The 22,474-nt window shown below is 49.7% G+C and overlaps 1 protein-coding gene across 1 annotated transcript in view; it reads right to left on the bottom strand.

Annotated features, from left to right (window-relative positions):
- ARHGAP44 (Rho GTPase activating protein 44) overlaps positions 1–22,474 on the bottom strand; it is a 156,807-nt gene that overhangs the window by 30,127 nt on the left and 104,206 nt on the right. The window contains 7 exon segments of the mRNA XM_021067892.1: positions 823–950; positions 1,362–1,409; positions 1,412–1,442; positions 3,681–3,749; positions 13,732–13,849; positions 17,536–17,612; positions 18,564–18,675. Coding sequence (XP_020923551.1) covers positions 823–950; positions 1,362–1,409; positions 1,412–1,442; positions 3,681–3,749; positions 13,732–13,849; positions 17,536–17,612; positions 18,564–18,675 — 583 coding nt within the window.

Below are 22,474 nucleotides of genomic sequence, written 5' to 3'. Positions count from 1 at the left end.
ACATGGTAAGAAACAAAACACATTTATTCCCGTCCCTTCTGAAGAGCTGAATCTAAAACAGGCCGGGCTTCTAGCGAAACCTTCCCAGGCTGCCTCCTCTTCTGCAGTTCCCCCCCCCACCCCCACTTGGTCTAGTGACACTTGAAGAGCTTACAGAATGTTTGGAATTAGATTTATTGGATGGATGCAAGACTCATCTCCCCCAGGGCGTTCATCAGCCCCCGTCTCCCTCTTTTTGATGTGGCTCAGTGGTAAATGTGCTACATAAACACTGATTAGCTGATCAGACCAGAGGAAGGTGGAGAAATGATTTTTATATTTTTTGCCTAGAAAAAGAAACCAAAGATGAGGTCTAGCTCCTGGGAAACGATGTACCAGCAATAAAAGCAACAGCCATCCATTTCTCATAGACTTTTACATGTGGCTTATAAGAGGTACTTTCTAATGTCTGTATCAATCATATTTTGGGGATCTCTATAAAGGAGTTATGATCGAAAAAGTCAAAAGGTCTATTTTTTAAATTAGGGGAGAGGGAGGGAATGCAGGGGGGGGGGCGGAGAATGCCCTGATGGCGTTAAATATGCAGGAAGAAGGGCTGGAGTAGGGCTCTAAGGTGCTGGGGCCAGCGGTCCCATGTCCCCCAAGCCGCCACTGTCCTTGGAGAATCAAGGCTCGTGGGAGGAAGCAGGGGCTGCACGATGTCTTCACGGGTTTGGATTCGCGGGGGCGGGTGGGGGGGTAACAGAGGAGGAGGTCCTGGAGGCTCCACCCCCTGGGCGGGAAGCCCCGCCCCAGACCCGGCCAGGCTGCGCCCAGACGCACCTCTTCCTGCATCCCGCATTCAAGCAGCATCGTCACACACGCCTCGATGGGGAAGGCGATCTCCCGGCCGCTGATCGTGAGGTGCTCCTCCAGGGGCTTCCCGAAGGAAGGCTTCTCCACCCAGGCCTCTGGGGGCGGGCAGAGGCGGTGGGTGAGAGGGTCGGCGGAGCCCACCCGCCTGAAATCTGCCTTTCCTCTCATCACGCCGCTTTTCCTAAGTCTCCCAAAGACACGGAAACCCAGCAGAACCTCCCTTCCTGCGGTTCGGGGGAGGGCGGGGGGGGGGTGCCCGGGTTCCAGGGCACACCCGCCTCATCCCCAACGGAAGGGCGGCAGCGTGTGCCAGCGTGCTTGGCTTCACTGCCGCTGCCTCGAGGCACCAGCCAGCGGAGATCCAGTTCTCGGCTAACCCTGACCTTGCTGGGCGTGCGGATGGTGAAGGAAGCCAGGGCATCAGCCTCCTCTAGAGGCGGGCTCTCCCACCCTCCCACCCCGGCTCCCTACCCCCCATCCCTGCCCCAGGCAGGGCTTGCGCTCACCCTGTTGTGCTTTTATTTGAGGCAACACAGCCTGCAGGAGCGTCAGGACTTCCTGTGGTACTCGGCTTGCACTTCTATGAGCTGCGGAATTACAACAAGCATTAGCCTTTGCAGAAGGGTGGGGAGCAGAGGCTGCCCAACCGCCCCCCCCCCCCCCGGCATCCACCTGCCATGATGGGCACGTGTCCCCGCTTAGCCTCTGTGGCCCGGGGTGACCACAAGAGGAATTCTGGGAGGAGGGCGAGGAGGACACCCCGGAGCTGAACCTGCCTCAGACAGCCCACCTTCACTGCTACCCCACCCAGGGGACGCCCCGCCCTTATCTTCATGGCAAAAGGCACCCACGAGGTGCAGCAGTAAACCGTCAGTGGAGAACAAGTGAGAAATCCATTTGCCTACGAGAGCACTAAAGGCCCTGAGCCTCTAAGCAGTGTGATTTCTGCAAAAGGAGTTCAAGATCTAACAGGCTGCAGAGGCTGTGGCTTGATCCGCAGTCCTCTTTAATTACCTTGGGAGCTAAAATTGCTTTGGTCAGAGTGAAGCAGCCCTAAGAACAAAGTCCTTCAGGGCATCCTATTCTGCCCAGCCCACACGAAAAAAGCTGCTGAGATGGTGGTAGGAGCAGACGAAAACCAGCGAACAATAGTCACTTCATGTATTTTCTGTATCTCTGCCCCCTCAAAAAAAAAAAAAAAAATGAGCTTGTGTGCGGAAGGGGAGGGAGTCACTCTGCCTAAAAGCCTGGTGCGGGGAGTACATGCTGTCACCCCCAAGTACAACTGAAAGGGAATTTGGAGAAAATGAGAAGGTTGAACTAAGCGGTGCCCACATGATAATCAGGCAGTCTAGGAATGCTTGGAATGCCAACAATTTCAAGAGTTTTAGAAACTCTAAAATGAGAGTTCCCCTTGTGGCTCAGAGGAAACCAGACTAGTATCCATGGACTAGTATGAGTTCGATCCCTGACCTTGCTCAGTGGGTTAGGGATCCCTCATTGCTGTGGCTGTGGTGTAAGCTAGCAGCTATAGATCCAATTTGACCCCTAGCTTGGGAACTTCCATATGCTGAGAGTAAGGCCCTAAAAAGACAAAAAAAAAAAAAAAAAAAAAAGTAGAGAAAGAAACCCTAAAATGAAACAGAAATATTACCTTCGCAAATAAAACTGACGGAATATACTTGAAAAAAGAACCTTTTTTTTTTTTTTTTTTTTTGCCCTGCCTACAGCATGCAGAAGTTTCCAGGCCAGGGATCAAACCCGTACCACAGCAGCGGCAATGTTGGATCCTTAACTCCTGGGCCACCAGGGAACTCCCCAAATGTTCCTACTTGAAATCTAAGCTTCCAAGTTGGGAGGAATACCTACCAGCTCTTTCTCCTTTCTCGGGGTGGAAGAAACTCTAGATCTCTAGACCTCTGGGCCACTGATGCGTAGGCAGGGGGAGGGCTGGCCCCCCAGCCCACCCCACACTTACCAAACTATTCAAGCCTCTCAGGATTCTTCCTCCTTCTTCCCTTCCCCTTCCTTCCTTATCGTTCTGTCACTTCTTTGACCATAAAGAGATGCTTTTCGATTTGAGTTTTATTCCCATCTTTGCAAGCAGGGGACCCTAACTGTATTTCTAATGGGTATTTTTTTCTTTCAAGTTTCCCCCCCACCCCTTGTGCTTTGTATTTTCCCCAGTAAACAGCCAGGGTCCCAATTATTTGGGCCAGATTATTCAAGTACGGTGACTCAGATCCTGTTTCTCTTTTCTCTAAATCTGCTCTCCCCATGAGAGACAGGCCAACAGGCACATCAATCCTCATTTACCTATTTGTCACCATCTGGGCAAAAAATTAAAAACAACTATGTGCTGGGGTGGGGTTATCATCTTCTTCTTCCCAAGTTCCTTACTGATGCTAGACTGAGGTTTCTCAACCTTGACCATGCCACAATTTGGAGCTGGATAATCCTCCATTGTGGGAGCCATCCTGTGCATTGCAGCAGTTTAGCGATGAACTTGACCTGCTAGATGCCAGGAGCCAATCCCCGCAATGGTGAGAGCCAAAAATGTCTCCAGATGTGGCCAAACCACAGCCACAGATCACCCCGTTGCAGTATCTTCATGGATGGGGGTGAATTTTATGCTTAGGTTTTTGGAGAAACCCATACGAAGGAGAACCAGAAGGCAGGGTGTCTTCACAGGTAGAAATGGTCAAAGCCCCGCCCATTTCTGGAACACGTCCCACCAAGGGGCCCTTGCTGAGACCCACGTCCCTTCCTATCGGCACCGTGATGCCTGCAGACTTCAAGCCACCTCCCTTTTTCCAGACCCTTACCGTTTGAAAGTAGTTTGCATAGTCAATTTCTTTGGCCACAAAACTGTACATGTCCGCCGAGAGCTGGTCCTGTGGGAGGAGAAGCACAGAGGGATGAAGAGTGGCTGATGGAGGAATCGACACATCACACAAGAAAGTGCCTTATTTTTCATACTTGACGGATTACAAACTTTGCCCGTGGACATTCCCACGCGTCCCAACCACGGCTCTGGAGGATGAGTAAGTGTGAAAAGAACACCGATGTCAAGTGCTGCGCTAGGGATTTGATCTCACGGGCCACGTGGAGAGCTGGGAAAGCTGCTGTGGGCGAGGGACGTGCCATGACTTCCCTCTATCTCTGCAGCGGGTGCCACCGTCTGAAGCAGCCCCGCCAGGCACAAGCTGTGCTTTCGCTCTCCTCCTCCTGTCCTTTCTCTCTGAGGATGAGTCAGCTTTGCGCTCCTGCATCCTCAACACTGATCGGCTGATCACCAGCACATGGGGGGAGACAGAAACACACAAGCTGGGGGAAGCTGGATAAGAGAGGTGGGCAGGAGAAGCGCTGCTGCTTCCAGACTTGGCGAAACCCAGACTCACCCAACATCACACACGCGAACCTCACAGGGAGATGAGCCCTTCACCATGTGGCTGGATCGAGGGCAGTGGCGGAGGGCTGTGTGTGACTCCAGCAAGTGTCCCCTCTGAGAAGGACTGTTTCCAGTGTCACAGAAACACCTCCAGCATGGTAGATAAAAGTGCCTTTCGAGCAGATGAGGAATTCGGTCACTGACCATATCTTCGGGCAAGCACGTCACGTCTCTAAACTTGTCTATGTAAGTCACGTGGTCTCTAACATCCCTCTCTGTTCAGTAGCCTTGACTGACTTAGTAGAGCTTCAGAAGAGATGCTCAGTCGAGGAGAAAAGAGTCTATCTGTTCAGGTTGAGGCCACCATGCAAACAGCACCCTGATGCTCACGGCAGGATTATTTATTTACTTATTTTTTTGGCCACACCCACGGCATAGGGAAGTTCCTGGGCCAGGGGTCAAATCTGAGCCACAGCTGCGACAATGCCAGATTCTTAACCCATTGGGTTGGGCCGGGGATTGAACCCAAGCTGTCACAGAGACAAGGTCAGATCTTAACCTACTGTGCCACAGTAGGAACGGCAGTAGTGTTATTTCTAATTGCTGAGATATGGAAGCAGCCAAAGTGCCCACTGCTAGAGGAACAGATAAAGAAGAAGTGGTATGTACGCACAATGGAATATTACTTGGCCATAAAAAGAACGAAATCTTGCTATTTGTAAAAACAATGGATGGACCTAGACGGTATTAAGCTAAGTGAACTGAGACAGAGAAAAGACAAATACCACAAGAGCGCATAGGTGGAGTGTAAAAAAACAAACCCAAACAAAAACAGACTCATAGATACAGAGAACAAACAGTAGTTGCCAGAGGGAAGGGGGTGGCGGGGGGTGGGGTGGCAGGAGAAATAGGTGAGGGAGATCAAGAGGTACCAGCCTCTAGTTTTACAATAAATAGGCCACGGGCATGGCATACAGAGCATAAGGAAGATGGGCAGTAATACTGTAATGCCTTTGGGAACACAGGGTCACTAGACTTATCCTGGTGGCCATTTCATAATGCGTGCAAAGGTCAAATGATGATGCCACACCCCTGAAACTAACATGATGTTATGTGTCAGCAATTTTCCCGCACAGATTTAAAAAAAAGGAAAAACAGCAGCAGAAAGCTGACCCAGATGCTGACGGGCTGGAGGCAGGCAGCTACGTGATGCAGGAAGAGTCTCTCTCACGGAGCCCTGAGCCTTGTGCACCCACCCCAATAGCCTCAGCAGCCCCTCCAGCTGCAGATGAAGCTGTCTTCAGGGAGCTCTGGGATGGGCACGGTAAGCTGTTCCCTTTTCCAGCGTCCTGGTGAGGCAAACATCCCGAAAGAGCCCTTGTACACGGGGCCATAGAGCCAAGATGCCAATTTCAGATGAGGGGAAGCAAGAGTTCCAGGGGGCTCTCCAAAAGAATGAAATGGCTCTACAACCACACTCGTCGCTTCCACCAGAGCACCCCTACAATGATGCCTCTGTAGGGCCACCCCATCTGTCAACGGTTCAAGAGAAAGCGGTTTTGTCGGGAATCAAGCTCATCTGCCATCCCAACAGCAGCGCTGGTCTGGAAACATCTATCACCAGCTTGGCAGGCGCAAGAGGGATAGTTTAAGTCAGGGAAACCCAAAGAGCCGCGTGATGAAAATGGTTCCGCAAAGAGAGGAAACGAAAGGAATCTCAGAAGGGAGTAAATGTCGCATCAAATCACCTTCAGCGACGCAGCAGGTGAATCTTAGACAAGTCAGGCCGACTGTGTGTCCTCTGTAATTGACAAGCTGGAGGAGGCTCGGGGGGACAAGTCTGGGAATCAAAAACTCCAGGGGGACCTATTCGCTGGGGAGCCCCCACACTTTGGCTGAGTTTTCCCTCCAAGAGTTCTACCAAGTTCTCTCCCCTCCATCAGAAAGGAACAGACCAAGAGGCAGAAAATCATAAGGACTTATTGAATTCAATACAGCAGCCTCAGGCAACTAGACATCACTGACTCATTGACATTTACGGGAGATTTCACCCAACGGCAGCAGAATACACTTTTTTTTTTTTTTTTTTTAGGGCGGCCCGAGGTATACGGCAGTTCCCAGGCGAGGGGTTGAGTCAGAGCTGCAGTTGCCAACTCAGACCACAGCCACAGCCACGCCAGATCCTTAATGCACTGAGCGGGGCCTGTGATTGAATGCACGTCCTCATGGATACTAGTCAGGTTTGTTCCTGCTAAGCCACAACAGGAACTTCAGAATACACATTCTTTTTGCCCTCACATGGAACATGCACTGCGATAGACCACATTCTGGGCCCTAACACACACCTTCAACTGGAAAGCATTTGTCATACAGTGGTTGTTATCTGACCACAATGGAATTAAAACTAGAAATCAGTAACAGAAAGAGAGCTGACAAATCCCCAAACACTTGGAGATGAAACACATTCCTAAATAAGAGCCCAATTTAAAACAACTGGGCAAAAGGCCCAGGTAGACATAGCACCGAAGAAGAAATACGGACGGCAAAGCAAGCACACGAGAGGACCTTCAACAGCATCAGAGAACTGCACGTTCCAACAACGAGATACCACTGCACACACCTGCCACAGTGGCCCGTCGACCACACGGACAACACCAACGGCTGATGCGGAGGCGGAGGCACTCCACATTTCCTTCCTTGCTGCTGGGAGAGACAGAATGGTAGCACCACTTTGGAAGGCAATTTGGCAGATTCTTACAGAACTAAAGATGCTCGGAGTGTAGGATCCAGTAGTCACGCTCCTGGGCATTCACCCAAGTGAATTAAAAAAACGCGTGTCTGCACAAAAACCTGCACACAGATGTTCCGCTTTATTCGCAACTGCCCAAACTTGGAAGCAACCAAGAGGAGTCCTTCGGTAGGTGAATGGGTTCGACGGTGGCACAGCCAGGCAAGAGACGACATTCAGCACTAAAGAAAAAGAAGTGCTCCCAAGCCAGAAAAAGACATGGAGGAAGCTTAAAGGCATGTGACTAAGTGACAGAAGCCAATCTGAAAAGGACAGCACTGCGTCACTCCGACCATAGGACATTCTGAAAAGCAAAGCTATGGAGCCAGTAAGAGGACAGGGGGTTGCCAAGGGCTGGGGGGACGGAGAGGTGAACCGGCACAGAGGCTTTTGAAAGCGGGAAAAAATAGTGTGTGAGACGCTACAGGGCAGGTGCATGTCATTACACGTTCGTCAAAACCCCCAGAAGGTGCAAGTCCAAGAATGAAACCCAGTGGAAACTATGGGCTTTGGCTGATAATGAGGTGCCAGCGTGGGTGCACAGAGTAACAGAGTGTTGCTGTGGGGCCAGATATTAGTGGTGGGTGTGGAAGGGAACGTCTTGGTTTCTCCATTTTGCCCTGGTTTTCGCCGAAACGCCCTCCTGCGCCTCTCTCCTCTTCCCGTCTTCTCCCAGTAACAATCTGTTTCAAATGAGCCAGCCGAGAAGAATGGACGCCCTGACCTGACCCACGGCAAGGGGACCGGTCCATCGCCTGCGTTAGGGGGCAACAGGGAGGGGCTTTTCTTCTTGGCGCCGCGCCTTTCGAGCACCCGCGCGCTTCTGCACAAGGCAAGGGCCTTGTCGAGAGCTCCCCGTGTGCATGTGTCTCATTTTCCGACACCGGCGACCCGAGCCATGTCCCCAACGGTGGGGGAGGGTGTGCTTGGATGGTCCAGGGGAACCACTGAGCCACCCCGGGAGCTCCTGAAGTGTCCTAATTTTTGAGACCTTTACTTTCATCTTCAAACATAAGAAAATAACCTGTCTGAGACTCTCTTCCTAACATGAAAATGGAAAGCCTTTCTCGCTGGCCCCTTGCTGCCCACGCCAAAAGAATCTTCTCAGAACCTACATTTTGCCCGAAATAAGTTAAAGGACTCAGCAGCCTGTGGGGCTGGGTGGGGACGAGCTGCCACACGGAAGGCCTGCAGACATTGTCCATTGTCCACAGCTATTATTTCTCTGAGTTTGGTGAAACCAGCAGGCCAGGCAGCCCCTTTCTGTGGATCCGGTGCCCTGCTCTGTTTGGGGCAGGTGATGTGGCCGTGCCCCTCCTCCTTAGTGGGACTGCTGCCTGGCACGTCGGAGAAGATGCCAGCAGTGTCAGGAACATTCACACGATGGGAGCCCTGCCACCTGCTGGCTTCCCATGGGGTGTGGCCATGCTTGCCCTTAGGGCTCATGGCAGTAGGTTCTTCTGGCAGAAGGAATCCAGGAAGGCGAGTGTTCTTCCACTACCCTAAGCCTCCAAATGAGAGGGCACAGGTCCTGCCAGGGTCTCAGGCACTGATCTACCTTCGCACTCATTTTCTAAGAAGAGGAGCTGTGAGTCAAGACTCAGTATCATAGGGAGTTCCCATTGTGGCTCTGCAGAAACGAATCTGACTAGGAACCATGAGGATGCAGGTTCGATCCCTGGCCGTGCTCAGTGGGTTAAGGATCCAGCATTGCCGTGAGCTGCGGTGTAGGTCAAAGATGAGGTTTAGATCCTGCGTTGCTGTGGTTGTGGCGTAGGCTGGCAGCTGCAGCTCCGATTGGACCCCTAGCCTGGGAACCTCCCTGTGCCACGGATGCAGCCCTAAAAAGACAAAAAAAAAAAAAATAAAGACTCAGTTTTGTGACAAAACAGGCTGGAGATCTGTCCTCTGGTTTCCATCTTTTCTGGATTCAAGCTTGATTTTCAAAGAGCAAAGATTCTATGTTGGAGAAGAAAAGGAGAGAAAGAAGAGCCACAATTTTGGAGAGAGAAGGAGAGGGAGGGGAGGGCTGCTGAGGATACGGATGTCCGTGATGGGCTTTGGGGTCACAGCCCCAGGGGGAGGCGCAGGCTGGAAAGGGGGAGGTCCAAGTACCACCTTCCAGGGAAAACCCAAGGACGGCAGCCGGCCTCCCTATTCGTTGCGTGAAAAACAAAAAAACGACGCTGCCGTCGCCCAGCAGGTTTGTCCTCAGGTCCCAGTTTTCTCTGTTACTTCACTGCTCACAGGTCCTTCCTCGCCATCTCTCCCCTTCTTGAAAATGTACCAACGACTTGCATCCCCTCGGACGTATCGGTTTGAGGGTCTCAGTGGGGGCCTCACAAAGAGGAGGGAAAGGCAGCACCAGGCGTGGAGAGTGGGGCGTGTCCCTGTCGGAAGTGCGGAAGCCAGGTAGAGATGGGGGCGCTACCAAGGAGACGCAGGCAAGGAAGGCTGCACCTGCCCACAGGCCCGAGGTTCCATCTCATGGAACCCACCTCAACTTGATTTTCTTAGTGGGCTGAAGCTCTCCGGGTCCAAAGATCCAGGGAGCTCTGCATGGGCATCTCTGAGCCTAAACACAGAGAAGCCCCAAGGCCACCTGGGCCACCTTCAGCCCACAAGCTCGCCTTTGTGGGGCTGCCACAGTGTAGGACAGCCTGGGGAGAACACACAAAAGCCTGAAGATAGAAGGGGAAGTGGCCCGTGTGGGGAAAGCCAGACAGGGGAGGAGGAGGACCGTGATGGGTATTCAGAATAGCTGGCACCCAGTGAAGGAGAAATCAAAGAGGAGTCAGAAGAAAACTTCAACAAAAGTATCAGTGCCTGCTCGCAAGGGGCCAGGCTCAGCACACAAATAAAGCTCCTGCAGCACAATGCATGGCTTTAGGAACTGGATCTGATCATTGCAGAAGTTCGTGTAATGAAACAGAGGCTACAGACTTGCCAAGATGACCAGGAAAGGGAGTGGGAGTTAGGTCACTGAATATTATAAGGGCTACAAAATCATTAGGATAGAAAGTGTAAAGTCTTCTCTCAGGAACAAACAAGCAGGTGAATAGACATAGTGCCCAGAAGTAAACCTGAGAAGCCAGGTGGTAGGCTTTCACTTCAAGGAGAGGTGGCTACTCCAAAAACGATGCTGGCATAACTGGCATCTGGGGGGAAAAAAAATCTCTACCTCAAACCATGCACAAAAGTAGATTTTTACATGCACAAACAGGTATATAAGATGTAGTAAAGACATTAAAAGAAAATTAAAGTAAAAAGATTTCTTAACCTTTAGGTGGCAGGTGCCTGATGGATGAGCTGGGGTCTTCTCCCAATCCAGGTACATGACCAAGTTTTTAATGGCAGACATTCAGCGTAAACAAAAACCAAAAGACAACGGCAGGAGATCCTGCTGGGGTGCAACAGGATCAGCGGTGTCTTGGCAGCGGCTGGGATGCAGGTTTGATCCCCTGTCTGACCCAGTGGGTTAAGGATCCAGCTTTGCCACAGCGGCAGCTCGGTTCTGATCCCCAGCCCAGGAATTCCATATGCTGTGGGGCAGCCAACAACAACAACAACAACAAAGGCAATGCAATGGTCGAAAAATCTATGACAAAGGAGGCAAAAATATACAATGGAGAAAAGACCGTCTCTTCAGTAAGTGGTGCTGGGAAAATGGGACAGCTACATGGAAAAGAAGGAAATTAGAACATTCTCTAAGCCCATCCACAAAAACAGCCTCAAAATGGATTAAAGATCTAAGTGTAAGGCCAGATCCTATAAAACGCTCAGACGAAAATGCAGGCAGATATTCATATGTCACTCTTGCACAAAAATTGCAGCACTGTCTTTTAGGATCCACGTTGCAGAGTAATGAAAATAAAAACAAAAACAAACAAATGGGACCTTATTAAACTTAGAAGCCTTTGCACAGAAAAGGAAACCATTAAAAAAACAAAAAGAAACCAACTACAATAGAAAACATAAAAATCACTAAAAAAAAAAAAAAAAGACAACCCACAGAATGGGAGAAAATCTTTGCAAACAAAGTGATCAAGAAGGGATTAATCTTCAGAATACACAGATACCTCACACGGCTTTATATCAAAAACAAACAACCCAATCAAAAAATGGTCAGGAGATCTCAACAGACATTTCTCTAAAGAAGACAAACAGATGGCCAAAAAACACATGAATAGACGCCCGTCACTAATTATTAGAGAAATGCAAATCGAAACTACAACGAGATATCACCTCACACCGGTCAGAATGGCCATCATCAAAAAGTCTACAAATAATACACGCTGGAGAGGGTGTGGAGAAAAGGGAACGCTCTTACACTGCCGGTGGGCATGTAGGTTGGTGCAACCACTGTGGAGGTTCTTTAAAAACTAAATACAGAACTACCATATGATCCAGCCATCCCACTCCTGCCTGGACACACACCTGGAGAAAACCATAATTTGAAAAGATACCTGCACCCAGTATTCACTGCAGCACTATGTGCAACAGCCAAGACAAGGAAGCAACCTAAATGCCCATCGGCAGAGAACTAGATCAAGAAGATGTGGTACATGCATACAATGGAATCTTACTCAGCCACCAAAGAGTGAAACAATACCATTTGCAGCAACAGGGATGGACCTAGATAGAGGTTATTATACTAAGTGAAGCCGGTCATTCTATTAAAACTTAAAAACGTATATGTCATCTTCTAGCGAAAAAATGTTACTTTTGGGAAGCTCTCCTATTCCAACTTTTCCTAAGGGGAAAAGTTATCAGTGGATAAGAGTATGCATGTAATGACGTCAATTATGCCATTTTTGTTGATGCCCCCCCCCAAAGAAACCAAACATATTAGTTTGAGTATCTGTCACTAGGAAAACAGCTAAATAAATCATAGTATGTTGGTTCCTACTATGGAATATTATACATATTATTAAGAAACTAGGTTAGATCTATAAGGCCTAGCCTGGATGGATGTCCAGGATGTGTTTTTAATTGAGAAAAGTGACTGATCAATATAAACAATATGACTGTTCCATAAACACACACACACACACACACACACACACAAACAAGGACCTAGACAGATTGTGAACAAGAGGGTGGGAAGCTATGTGACCCCCTTCTCCTCACAACGTTTACGGCCACTGAGCACATCACAGAGTACCCTGCTCACAACCCATCTTCATCAACACTGTCGAGAAAGGCACACTCGTCCCCTTCTTTGCAAACAGAGGGGTTGGCTGGTTGCTAGGCAGGAAGGGGAAGAATTAGTGGTGTTTTCTTAATATATGTTCATATTTATTCCCTGGTTATGTTGAACGTGGAATCCTTCTGTAACCTCTAAAAGGAATTTAAGATTTTTTTTTTTTTTTTTTTTGGCAAAAACAGCCAGTGTAAGAAGCTACCCAAGGCTGAATAAAGAAGTTACGAAGCTTCGACCCTGATGCATCTGGACACGTGCATTCAGCAGCCCCTCACACCACCACCTCTTGTGTCTAGTGAACAAGGAATATTGTAAGAAACAAGCTCCAACCGAAGGACGCATAAACCCTGGTAAGTGGACAGGGAATGCTCAGAGCAAAAGGGAAGTCAGCATGAGAGAAGAGTGATTCTGCGCAAACAGGACCAGCTACAGCTTCGCCATCAACCCACGAGTTCCAATGACAGATCAGCTTTATTCCTGATGAGTCGTGGGACTCAAGGACTGGTCTGCCTTTGCTCGGCACCGCAGATCTGGAGGCTGAGAGATCATGAAGGCTTTCGAGATTTTTTTTTTGCGATGTTTCTAACTCCAGGGAGAAATCCTACCTGGCGCTGAATGTCACCTGAAGGTAAGGTCAGAAGCCCCTGCACAGGGTGGCTGTAAAAGCTGACACTGAGGGTCAAGAGAAGCCTCGACAGGCTGTGAAGAACAGAGATATTTGCAGGCAGGGTGTCTCCTCTGTGGTGGAACTCTACATGGTTAGACACAGGTACCAGCCCGGTTCCAGAAACATAAGCTATTTCTGTTCCTTGGATCCAAACCAAAACTAGCTGAGTTGAGCGTATGCAGAGGAACAGGTGCGCAGTCTTACAGATGGTGTATTACTAACGAAGCCCCATAAAACGTGTGTGGGGAAAGGAGGTGAGAACCATTCGATGACAGATGATGGGGATGGGGTGGGGGAGGCGATGTCACAGCCCAGGGCCGAGTCCCCTCCGCAGCATGAGGCCCCCTCTCCTGCACGTGGCAGGTTTTCTTTTCGGCGACTGTCTCCTTGGTGAGCATTTCAACTACACAGATACGCATCTCCCAGGAAGCAAAGGACCAATACAGTGAACTCAGGAGATGGTAAAAGGCGCACAAGAAAATCATTTAATGCCGACGGTGAGTTAAAGCTCATCTGTTGCTTAAACTCTCAAGCGTTCTGCGTGGCCTGGAATCTACGATTTCACACGGAAACCGAGGTTATCCGTGCTTTGCCGACGAAGCAGGGATACCAATGACAGCCCACCACTGCCCCTGCCCCCATCATCGAGAAAGCCCCAGCTCTCGGGGTTCAGCCTGGGCTCTTTGGAGATGCCAGCAGGTGAGCTTGGGGACACCGATGCAACCAGGGCTCACAATTAAGCTTCCAATAAATCTCCAGTGAACAAAAACAGACACCCATGGACCTGCCCCATCTTTCCAGGTGGAGGGGAGCAATGAGGGGGGTACCCTGCAAATCTCCACTCTGTTGGCTGCCTCCTCCATCTCCTCCCTGAGGGCATCGGCTTTGGCACCCGCAGGCTGTAAGCTGCTGGACAGACTTGAAGACTTGGACGTCTGCTGCCACCTGCCGGGAGACAGGAAAAAAAGGAGACGTGTGAGACAGAGCCCTGGGAACATCTCTGGCTGCAGACACACAGCTGGTATGGGTACCACCCCAGCAATGACATGTCCTCACTCTGCAGGAGAGGTGGTGGAAAGGTACCCGGTACCCAGACCAGGAAAAAGGGCCCAACATCCTCATGGCTGGACGGATGGAGGTAGAGGATGCAGCCCCTTCAGACAGAGCGAGCATCCCCAATCTGCCACCATCCTGCCTACTGTCTTCTGAACCCTCAGGCCATAGGATGTCACTGTTTCTTTCTTCAAACGTGGTCCATGCCATTCCTTCTAGTTCCCTGCCTGTCCTGCGGGCATTTGAGTTCTGAAAACATTCACCTACTTGGCCGCAGCCAATCATGGATGCTAAGGTCAGAGGGTGCGTGGATAAGGTTAAAACAAACCTGAAAGCAAAAAATCTCCACCAGTAAAAGCACAGGGCAACCTTGGATCCACACTTGGATACCTCATTTCTATTTTTTTTTTCTTTTTAGGGCTGTACCCACAGCATATGGAAGTTCCCAGGCTAGGGGTCAAATCGGAGCTGCAGCTGACAGCCTAGACCAGAGTCACAGCCATAGCAACACCAGATCCAAGTGATGTCTGCAACCTACACCACGGCTCATGGCAATGCTGGATCCTTAACCCACTGAGCGAGGCCAGGGATTGAACCTGCAACCTCATGGACACTATGTTAGGTTCCTAACCCACTGAGCCACAGGGGGAACTCCTCATTTCTATTCTCTTAAATATTAACCTCTGGGCAGAGTACCAGCTTTCCGAGGAAGCCCCTTGGGAAATGTTTATGGGGGAAGTACAGATATTTCTGGTTGCTAAGTCTATATCAGGGAATCACCGAAAGAAGACCCCAAGAGAAAGCTGTTATTCCACTAAGACACTGGTAGCAGAGCCAGGAAAGCAGCGAGGCCTCTCCCATGGAGTCTGTAAAACCCACAGCTTATAGGGCCCAGCAAGTAAGACAATAAGTCAGATGGGTCATGAACTTGACAACTCATCCACCCAAGCCTTTATCTCCTACTTGTCACAGGGACATGAGATCTAAAAGGATCGCTCAGCTCGAAGAAAAACCATCCTGTGGTCAGGATGACAAGGTCAGGTGATGCCTGGTGTAGCCTCAGGAAGTTAGTGACGGCAGGGAGGGGACGGGGACCTGGCGGGGATTCACCGGAGGGTGGCTGGGCTGGTGGGGCCCAGGCAGATGTGGGACCACGAGTGACAGATGTTTCAGTTGACCAGCTGGAAACCGTCACATGCGCTCATCAGATGAGACGTGGCAACAGTTACATGGCGTCCACTGAACACTATGCAGGAGTTCCCTGGTGGCTCAGCAGGTTAAGCATCCAGCATTCTCCTTGTAGTGGCTCAGGTCGCTACAGTGGCACGGGTTCCATCCCTGGCCCAGGAACTTCCATATGCTGCAGGTGCAGCCAAAATAATAACAACAACAACAGCCACACTATGCAGGCCAAACCAGAGAGCTCTGTGGGCTCCATCTGGCTCTCGGACCGGCCAACACGGAGGCAAAAAGGGCAAAATGTTACCCTCATTTAGAGAATCAAATCAACTACAGCGCTCTTAGCCAGATGCTCTAAAGTAAACTCAATAAATGTCCTGCTCTGTTAGGAGAAGAAACAAGGATTTTTGTCCAAGAGAGTTCAGTTCACCAACTTGAATCCCACAGAACGCGTCCTTGGCTGGGTCTCCAACCTTCTCACCTATCATCGTTTTTCTTTTTACAGCCGCACCCGCGGCATCTGGAAGTTCCCAGGCCAGGGGTCAAATCGGACCTGCAGCTGCCGGCCTACACCACAGCCACGGCAATACCAGATTCGAGCCACGTCTGTGACCTACACCACAGCTCACGGCGATGTGGGAGCCTTAACCCACTGAGCCAGGCCAGGGATCGAACCCTCAGAACAGGCTGGGTTCTCAACCTACTGAGCCCCAAGGGGAACTCCCTCCATCTCTAATCCTTTCCTTATCTTCTAAGCTTCAGTCTTCTCTGAGGATATTAAGATGTATATAATTGGCCTTTGAAGCCACAAGCCAGATTTTCTTGAAGAGAAATAAATACACATAATGGGTTTAGACTTCATCCAACACAGAATAAATCAGTTGGATTAGAGAACGTCGCCCAGTGTTGGGGCAGAATGCAAACATCCAGTCATGGAACGCGGGACCATGAAGTGCTGATAAGCTATAAAAAAACACAAAAACTGTGGTGAGGCTTCCTGACCTGAGCCCAATACATAAGAGAGGAGGCGCTGAAGATGGGAAAAAGTTTGTTAAATCATGGACGAGCGGGCTCTGAGGACACGTCTCAGAGCCTCCCCACCATCTGGTGTCACCATGAAACACATGAGGCCAAACCAGATTGGCCACGGCTGTCACCCAGGGGAACCCTCTTTCTAAGGAAGGCGACGGAACACAGCTATGTCAGTGGACAAGGCCAAGACAGCTCCGATGCTGGCGTCCAGCCCCCTGGGCGGAAGCGCTGGGCTGCAGATGCAGGCGTTCCTTCCAGAAGCAGAGAAAAGACCTCGGAACGCAAACCCAGGGCCTCAGAGAAGGACATGACCCTGCAAACCCAGGGGCACGGTGGCCACCACCTCCTGACAGTGGGACCAGTTGCATTTCCACGACCACCTTACTTGACTCCCCAAATGAGGGACTTGAGCGCCAGTGTCGGGAGGCAATTTCCCACGGCGTCAGGATGTGCGGGAAGTCACGCCAAACCCCTACTCGCCAGGAACCCGCTCTCTCCCTCCTCGTGCGCTAAGCGGGGAGCTTCAGGTCTGATCAGAGAACAACTTCGACACGTTCCCGATTCCTCCTCCTCTTCTGCTTTTAACAAGCACAGTCTGCCCCGGGCAACAGGCTCTAAAATTTACTAACACAGGCACTGCTCGTATCCCGCTCGCTTTTACGCTGACCTGATCCTTACAGCCAAGGGCACTGCTTTTTAATTGATGCTGCTGCTAGAAGATTTCTTTTTTTTCTTTGCTTTTAAAAATGTTTTGTGGCGGCCCCTGAGGCATATGGAAGTTCTCAGGCCGGAGGGTGAATCCCAGCCACAGCTGAGACCTACGCTACACCTGCGGCAACGCCGGATGCTTTAAGCCACTGCTCTCTGCCCTTGTCCCTCCTGGCCCTGCCATGCTGCCCTTCGTTCTGTATCCTGAATATCTCAACTTTACTCCCACCGCAGGGCTTTGACCTCTGATCTTTGCACCAGACATGGATAGTTGTCTACCGGCTCTCTGCTTGGCTGCCTCCTTCTTATCAGACCAAGGATTGGCTCTTCAAAACAGCCTTCTGTTTCACCCTAGGTAATGCTGTAGCTCAGCTTCTCCACGGCCCCTTCCAAAAGCATGCTGTGCTGCTCCTGGATAGGACTTACGGCTGCTGAAATCGCCTCGTGTGCTTCTTCTCATCCCTGGCATCTATCTCCCAATCAGGCTGCAGCCGCCACGGGAGCCCAGCCCCGTACCTCCAGCGCCCAGCACAGAGCAGGTGTACGAAACACCTGACGAGTGAAAACGCTCACACATACACCTCCTATCCCCCCCCACCCCAATATGATCACTGCTCCTTCAAAGCAGCAGAAATGAACACAAAGAACCTGCACGGTACCTCGTTCGCGAAGAGTCCATGTCCAGCACCAGCTTTGCTAAATGTTTTCTCTGTTTTTGGATATTTGGGATTTCCACCTGCGGGTACAGGAGAAAAAGGACAGTCAACGTGAAGCCCAAGACCGAATTTTTTTTTTTAATTTTTAAAAATTATAGTTGACTTTAAATGTTTCAGGTGTGCGGCAAAGTGATTCAGGACACACACACACACACTCTCTTTTTCGGATTCTTTTCCATTGCAGGTTATTACAAGATACTGAGTAGAGTTCCCTGTGCTGGACGGGAGGACCTTGCTGTTTATCTGTTTTTTCATGTCATAGTGTGTATCTGCTAATTCTAAACTCCTGATTTATCCCCCTTCCCCTTTGGTAACCGTAAGTTTATTTGCTATGTCTGTGACCCAGCCTAGATACTTAAGAACTAATGACAGCTCCCCAACAAGTTTGCTCGAGGTCTCCCAATCCTCATTTTCAGAGGAAATTCTTATCCCCCCCCCCTTTTTATTTGGTTAGATCCATAGCCCATAGAAGTTCCTGGGCCAGGGATGAAACCCACGCCACAGCAGTGACCTGAGCAACAGCAGTGACAACGCCAGATTCTTTACAAGGCCACCAGGGAACTCTTTTACTGTCCTTTAAAGCAGAAAGAAGAGAGACCAATATAGAAAGAAACTGCAAGAGGGTCTCAGCGTCTCCTGGATAGGAGTCCCCAGCCTGGCTGGGGTGGAGGGGCTGCGGCACGGAGGACTTGAGGTGCGGGAGGGTGGGGGGTGGCGATTGCAGCGGAGACCCTGCAGGGGCGGTGAGGTGAGGGAGCCGTGATGCTGCCAGCCTTGCAGCAGCACCTAAGGAATGCCAGCAGAGGGAATCAGGGTTAGAGAAGGGGGTGAACCACAGCTCAAAGGGCTCCTGTCCATGCGGGTGGGCAGTAACCATCCCCAGTGAAAACCAGGTAAAAGCCAGTGCCACGGAGTCGGCGGAGGGGTAGCAACAGCCCAGGACTGGACACCGCGGCACCCCCACTCCTGACCTCGGCCAGCAAGAACAGGGGCTCGATCACATCTCGCTCGACTTGCAGTTCGAAATGAATCAGCTCCTGAGCCAGCCTGTCCTCCGTCTCGCCACAGAGTTTCAGCATCTTCCTGCAACAGGAGGGCAGAAAACCATCCTGAATCCCCGTGGGAGAAAGACGTGACCTGTCTCCTGACGTCATTGCCCCCCCCCCAAAAAAAAACCCTGCAGAGACCGTGTTCATACAGTGGCCGGTTTCCACGCCACGCCGGTGACCAAGCTCCGTATCTTGTCATTTCTGAAACTGTCTACTTTCTCATCGATGCTGCATACCTACCACGTGCCTGGCGTACAAGGGGATTTGTGGGGACATTAAGAGAGAGGTGGCGAGAACAGGCTCCCATGCGCCAAATCCTAAAAAGAGCCGGACGCTTCTACCTGCCCTGAGACCATTAGAGAAAACTGCTAAAAGCAAGCTACCCACCAACCAGCATCCTCGAGCACATACCAAACCCCCAATTCCACGAGGCTCTAACAGAAAGGGAACTCCTTCCGCTAAGCGATGAACACTTATTTAATACAGGACGAGGGGACGATTTTTCAATGAAAAACTGACAGGGAAAACCATGTCAACGTTTATTAATAACGAATGAATGACAGAAAATCCCAATGAGCAGGAAGTTGCGCCATATTCCTAGACGGGAGAATACAGTATTTCAAAGATGGATGGCATATAAGCAGTCCTCTCTCTACAGAGGACCACGGGAACTCAAAGTCACGCAAGCAGTTTTCACCAATGAGGAGAGGTCACTGTCATTCTAAGGTTAGTATGTACTTTTCCCATCCATATTTTTTACTTTCATTGCAGAGGTATGTGTTTACATACAGTATAGAATAACAGCTGCTTCCCCCGGCTCAACTGCTGGCTTTTCACATTCATCATTCTGGTTGAGCTCATTCTGCACATATCAAGATGGATAAGCCCCAAACATAATGCTGAATGTCAAAAGCAAGCAAAAGAAGGACAGGTTCAATGTCACGCTGTGGATATAAACTTTTTTACCTGGGTTAAAACAGGGTCCCTCTCCATGAGATGCCTGTTCCTATTTTTTTTGGTGATTTCTGTATTAGGATCTTTTTATTTGTAGGAATTCTTACATACTTAGAGATATTTGTATGGATGGAGAGCAGACATAGATTCTTCCCGAATTTCAAAGGCACTGTTCAATCATCTTCTGGTTTTCGTTACTGCTTTTAGTAAGTCTGGAAGACTTCAGATTTCTGATCCCTTGTTTGTAACAATTTTTTTTTTTTCTCTAGAAGGTACAGACTCTCTTATTTATCACTAATACTCACTGTGGGGTGCCCTGGCATAGGTTTAATTTTTCCGATTATACTGGGAGCTCAATGGGCCCTTTCAATCAGGAAACTCACATCCTTCACGTCCGAAAACACTTTCGGATTCTTTTTTAAACTATGGTTTCTTCCTCACCTTTCCTTGGAGTTCCTGTCATTCAGGCCTAAGATGGCCTGGATGGATCCTGGGATTTTCTAACTTCCCCACTTCCTGTGTTCCCGTCTTCTGCCCTCTTTACCGGATGATTCCTTCAACTTTATCTTCCAAACCTTCGACTGAGAATGTCACGATTTTCACTTCTGTGAGTTTGCTTTTGATCCCTGAGTCTTTCTTTCCTGGACGTCTTTCTTAATGAACATCCTGCTGTTTTATTTCACAGACGCAGTGGAAATATAAGGACCTTAAGGACTGGTACCCAGCTCTCCGCTGTGCCCGGTGTCCCGAGTCTAAGCATGCTCTGTTTTACCTCCTCCAGAGGGTAAAGCTCCAGACTGTAGAGGGATGAGTTTCCTGGGGGTGTGGGTAACAGCTGCGTCTCTGACCAGCTTTCAGCCCCCATTCGTGACTTTTATCACCACTGCTCCTCAGATGCCCAGGCACCCAATTCCTGGGCCTTGTGGGCATGTCATGGTCTACCCGTCTCTGCTCTCAGCATATCCAGCTCCTGGCTTGGGCGTCCGCTTGCTGGGACTTGCAAAATCAGGTCCCAACCAATCCTACGTAGCTTTGCAGCTCACAGAACGGCGTCTTCTCTCCTGTTCTCCTGCCTTTGTGGGTTTAGGTCTTTTGAGGGGAAAAAACCAACCAACCCTTGATTGTAGTGGATTTGGGAAGGGAACAAAATCCAACGTTGTGTGAACAGTCCGTCGTCTCACCTGGCGCCCTCCAATCCCTGGCTTTCAACCTTGCTGTGTCATTGCATTTCTGGCACGGCTCTCAAAGAACATCCGACAGGATTCTGCGGTGACCCCCCGAGAGTCTCTCCCAGCAACAGGGGAGCTTATCCCAGTTCGTCTCTTATGGTCACAGATACAGAGGCCCTAATTGCTGTTCCTTTCATTTCCTGTTTTCGATTTATTACACTTTGCCTCCTTTTTTCTCTTGTAGTTCCTTCTATGCTCCCCCCCCCATTTTATTTCTCCCCCTTGCCATCCCTCACCTAACTCTGAAGTTAAACGTTCTCTTTCTACTCTGTGGTTATGCCTACCTTTCCAACAGGCACACTGCACTTTAAATTGCAATGTACTGTCTCTACCTCCTTTCATATAAGAGCTGAAGCACTCACGCCCCTTCCAAAGCTTCCTATTTGCTATTTTTCTAGTCTTTTCGTTTCCTTTTGCTTTAACCCTCCCAAATTCTTACTATGCCGCCATTTCTCAAAACCCCCTGTTGATTTTTATTTCTTTACACTGAAGGGCAGCCGGTTACGCCTCCTCACAATATGCCCACTTTGGCATAACGAGGATTTTGAGCTGAAAGCAACTGAGAAGAAGCAGATACCAAAAAAGCTCTCTACCTTCTCCCTCTGTGTCTAAGAGCAGGACACCGATTTGTAAAGGTGACCCCTGGCCCCTCTACCAGGAGAGATAGATGGCAACTCCCAGAGACCACTCGAGACGCTTAATCAACCCAGTGGGCTCTCATTACAAATCTTACTAACTAACCCTCAGCTTCTATTAGTCCCCCTGCACAGCTATTTTCCTACACTTTGTTGCCTTGGAAACGCACATCTTTTCCTATGTTTGGTGACATCTCTAAAAATGACTTTTTTATTTGTTTGTTTTGTTTTTTGTCTTTTTAGGGCCACACTTGGGGCATATGCAAGTTCCCAGGCGAGGGGTCGAATCAGAGCTGCAGCTGCCAGCCGACACCACAGCCACAGCGATATAGGATCCGAGCTGCATCTGCAACCTACACCACAGCTCACGGCAACGCCAGATCCTTAACCCACTGAGCGAGGACAGGGATCGAACCCGCATCCTCATGGATACTAGTCGGGTTTGTTACCGCTGAGCCACAATGGGAACTCCGATTTCTTTTTGCTGATCTCAAGTGGGACTGTTTGTGCTTCCTAAATCTAAAGGTCCATGTTTCTCTTCAAATCTAGAAAAGGATAGGAAGATGTGGTATATATACACAATGGAATACTACTCAGCCATAAAAAAGAATGACATAATGCCATTTGCAGCAACATGGATGGAACTAGAGAATCTCATCCTGAGTGAAATGAGCCAGAAAAACAAAGACAAATACCATATGATATCACTTATAACTGGAATCGAATATCCAGCACAAATGAACATCTCCTCAGAAAAGAAAATCATGGACTTGGAGAAGAGACTTGTGGTTGCCTGATGGGAGGGGGAGGGAGTGGGAGGGATCGGGAGCTTGGGCTTATCAGACACAACCTAGAATAGATTTACAAGGAGATCCTGCTGAGTAGCATTGAGAACTTTGTCTAGATACTCATGTTGCAACAGAAGAAAGGGTGGGGGAAAAATGTAATTGTAATGTATACATGTAAGGATAACCTGACCCCCTTGCTGTACAGTGGGGAAAAAAAAAAAATCTAG

Source organism: Sus scrofa, chromosome 12, assembly GCF_000003025.6.
Source record: "Sus scrofa isolate TJ Tabasco breed Duroc chromosome 12, Sscrofa11.1, whole genome shotgun sequence".
NCBI classification, from domain to species: domain Eukaryota; kingdom Metazoa; phylum Chordata; class Mammalia; order Artiodactyla; family Suidae; genus Sus; species Sus scrofa.
Note: the sequence above shows the minus strand (reverse complement) of the source record. Positions and strands in the feature narration are given on the sequence as shown.